Source organism: Anoplophora glabripennis, unplaced genomic scaffold (genome assembly GCF_000390285.2).
Source record: "Anoplophora glabripennis isolate ALB-LARVAE unplaced genomic scaffold, Agla_2.0 scaffold542, whole genome shotgun sequence".
Lineage (NCBI taxonomy): Eukaryota > Metazoa > Arthropoda > Insecta > Coleoptera > Cerambycidae > Anoplophora > Anoplophora glabripennis.
Genome location: NW_019416642.1, coordinates 16,832 through 20,052, shown reverse-complemented (window position 1 = coordinate 20,052; position 3,221 = coordinate 16,832). Strand labels below are relative to the sequence as shown.

General features: G+C 32.3%; 1 protein-coding gene across 1 annotated transcript; it reads left to right on the top strand.

Moving 5' to 3' along the window:
• The first annotated feature begins 323 nt into the window (after positions 1-323).
• Positions 324-2,770, top strand: LOC108913096. The gene is made up of 4 exons (XM_018718564.2): positions 324-507; positions 794-1,125; positions 1,383-1,579; positions 1,643-2,770. The coding sequence occupies exons 1-4, from the start codon at positions 416-418 to the stop codon at positions 2,057-2,059; spliced, it is 1,038 nt and encodes a 345-aa protein (XP_018574080.1). The 5' UTR covers positions 324-415; the 3' UTR covers positions 2,060-2,770.
• Positions 2,771-3,221: the final 451 nt, after the last annotated feature.

Sequence of the window (3,221 nt, the reverse complement as noted above, 5' to 3'; positions counted from 1 at the left end):
AAGAATATACTTTGTAATTGTAATTAGTTCCTTTTTTTAAAAAAGTAATTTGTAATTGTAACTATTTTTAAATTACAAGTAATTACCCAGCTCTGCTAATTAGCTAGTCTGTTTTGAATGAAAACGAATGCTGAGATTTAACACAAGATGATGGTCTAGTAGTACGTCACAAGTTGATAATGGGGTAAGATTGGAATGCAAATTTTTACTGCCTAAAAATAGGTATCTCAAAATCAATAATTTTGCAGGTACGGTTCTGTATTAACTTACAGGCTCATGGCGCATGCGCTTGTATTATTGATCTTTTTTGACGTTTGCGTAAATGTGTAGCTTCCAAACCAAATACCAAATCCAAATTATTATTTTATTTACAAAATTAAATATAACCATGTTTGATGAACTGCCATAAAGCAAAATGAAAATCCGAAGGAGATCTGGCAGGCCGACTGCAGGAAATATCGACGAGGACTGCAACGATAAAAATGGGAAGAACTCTTTATTTGATAGGTAAGTTAACTTAGGAAACGGATTCACTTGTTGCACTCAAACTGTTGCTTCTTTTAACCATTTGAATAAATTTACTACTCATTCTCAAAGCTAAGGAAATATTTCATTTTATTAAATAAATCCTTCGTTTTCCTATTCTTACAATATCTCCTAAGTTTCCTAAGAAAAATCAATGTAAATTCACCCCAAATTGATTTGATAGCCCTTATGCGGGTACTTAGGCAATTCCGCCCGCATGATACTGCATCCAAATTTACTATTTACTGATTTTTTTATTCAATCCTAGCGATTGTGGCTATTACCATCAAATCATCTATCCATTGCTGGTCTCGGGCTCCGAAAAATATCTAATCTGTTGGTTGAAGACTATTCACCTTATAAAATCAAAACAGACTTGTTCGAAGAAGATGGCTAGTGGTGTGTGCAACAGTCCTATGAGTTTGATAGACTCAAAAGGACCAGATTTCTTACAGTGGAAGTGCAAAATGTGCTCGAAGAAAAAGTCTATTAGAGACGATTCGATATTTAATGGCCTCAGATGTAACTTTAAGGATGCAATAAGGATAATACTGGCATGGTGCAAGGGGTACCATGTCGACGATGTAGCAAATATGTTAAGTAAGTGATATTCTTGTCTTACTCTTAAAACTTCGTTACTAATTTCGTAGTATTAAAATTATCTATCTATGCTTACTAATATTAACAAATACTAATGTTTTTCTGCAAGTCTGTGGATATGGTTTACAAGAGGTATGATATGCATTGTAATTTATGTTGTTAATCTATTTCCTGCATAGTACCTAATAAGTAATTATATTTTGGTTTTGATGTTTTGCCATAAATTAAAGTATACATTAATTTTTTCAATATTCTAGGTCTTAATAATTCTGTAATAGAAGAACTCTATATAAGAGCAGCTAGTCTTGCCGAGAAATGTATGAAGTCAAATATCGGAGACTGGCAAATTGGTGGACCTGGCGTTATAGTCATCGTCGACACCTACCCTGAAGGCTGTACAAATACCAATATGATAAGAATGACCAGACCCATTCTGTGCATTTCGGAAGTAAAGGTAAAATGACACATGATATGAAAAATCTAATTTTACTAATCAAGTTATTTTATCTCCTTTCAGAGCATCCCTCAAAAGTACTGGCTTGAAGCTCTAGACCGTTTCGCTTATCACGATACCGAACATATAAATTCTTTGAAGCAGCGCATATTACGGACAATCCGAGCAGTAGTTCGTCCGGGATCTATAATAGTAACCCCTGTAAGATCAACGTTGTGCTCTCACAGTGACTTTCAGTCCTTGGCAACGATTTACCCTACTATCGTCAGCGTAGATGTTTTGGCAAAGCACAACAATGATCACCAGAATGTCTTCACCAATATGGAAACTATTTGGAAACAGGTATTGGATATTTGCGAGGAAGCTCAGTTTTATTGCAGCTCTTACATAGACTTGTTTGTGGTAAGTCACATGTGGAGGGCTGTGTACGGTAATGAAGCTTTTGAGAGGTTGTTGTTTCAAATAAGTGCAATGCAGTAGGGCAATTTCTTGATGTTAGTTTTATTATTATCTGCTTATGTTTCTTGACATATAATTTTACTGATGTTCTGAATGTTCTCTTAATATTATGTATGTATTTTCAATCTTGACAGTTTGAATGGGTTCTAGGAATTTATTGACTTGGTGTTAAAAACTCAAAAAACGAGTCGGGTTCGGAGGATTCTGCAAAATCATCATTGTATTTACTCATCTCCATATCCTCTAGATTTTCTCTTCCTTGCTTTCTTTCTTCAGTCTCGTTTTTCAAAACTTGCTGGTCAATGCACCGATAAAGACCAGTTTTGCACCCTAATGTGATTGGTGACAAAGATGTACATATTTGTGATGAATTCACCGTTATTAAACAATTGAATCCTTCAAATTTAAAACATTGGTTTTTGGAATATTTGACAATTATTATTTGAAACAAAAATTATTAGTGAGTCGGGATTTTATTTTATTTAAGAAAAAATACAGTTCATGTATATAAATTAAAATTCATACAAAAATTCCTACTTCTTCAGTTAAAGCTTATTTTTAAATTTACCATATTGTATCAAGAACCGATTTTCCTGATAATTATAAATCAATTCAAAACTGGTATTTTCGGTAGTGACGGGCAGAATCGAGTGGTACGGTTGTAGATATACATTTTTATTATATAGTTTTGTAAACAATTATTTAAATTTGCGGTTTTTTAAATATTTTTAAAATCAGACAATGTGTGTAGATTAGGATGGCCCAAAAAAAAAACGAATATTTTTTTTCATGTCTCTTGTGAAAATATGTTAGTTTATCATGTTTTAAGAGCCCCCTCAAAAAATCAGCTCAAAAAAAAATTTTAGAGGTTGCTCAAGATTTTCAAAAATTTCCAAAATCGTCTAAAATTGAATTATTTTTTTTTATTTTCTCGTTATTTTATCACTTTCTAGGTTGAAAAAAATCTCAATTCTGAAAATTTCAAATCGATATTTTAATTTCTAAACGTCGCTCATAATTATTTTAACTTTCAAAGTGGCGTACCTAAAATGTTTTAGAGCGCCCTCTAAAAATAAATATCAATGAACTAATAATTTTTTATTGAATTTGATGAACAAAGGAATAGAAATAAATCACGAGACACTTAAAAAATTTCTCGAGACATAAATTACTAACGCACTGT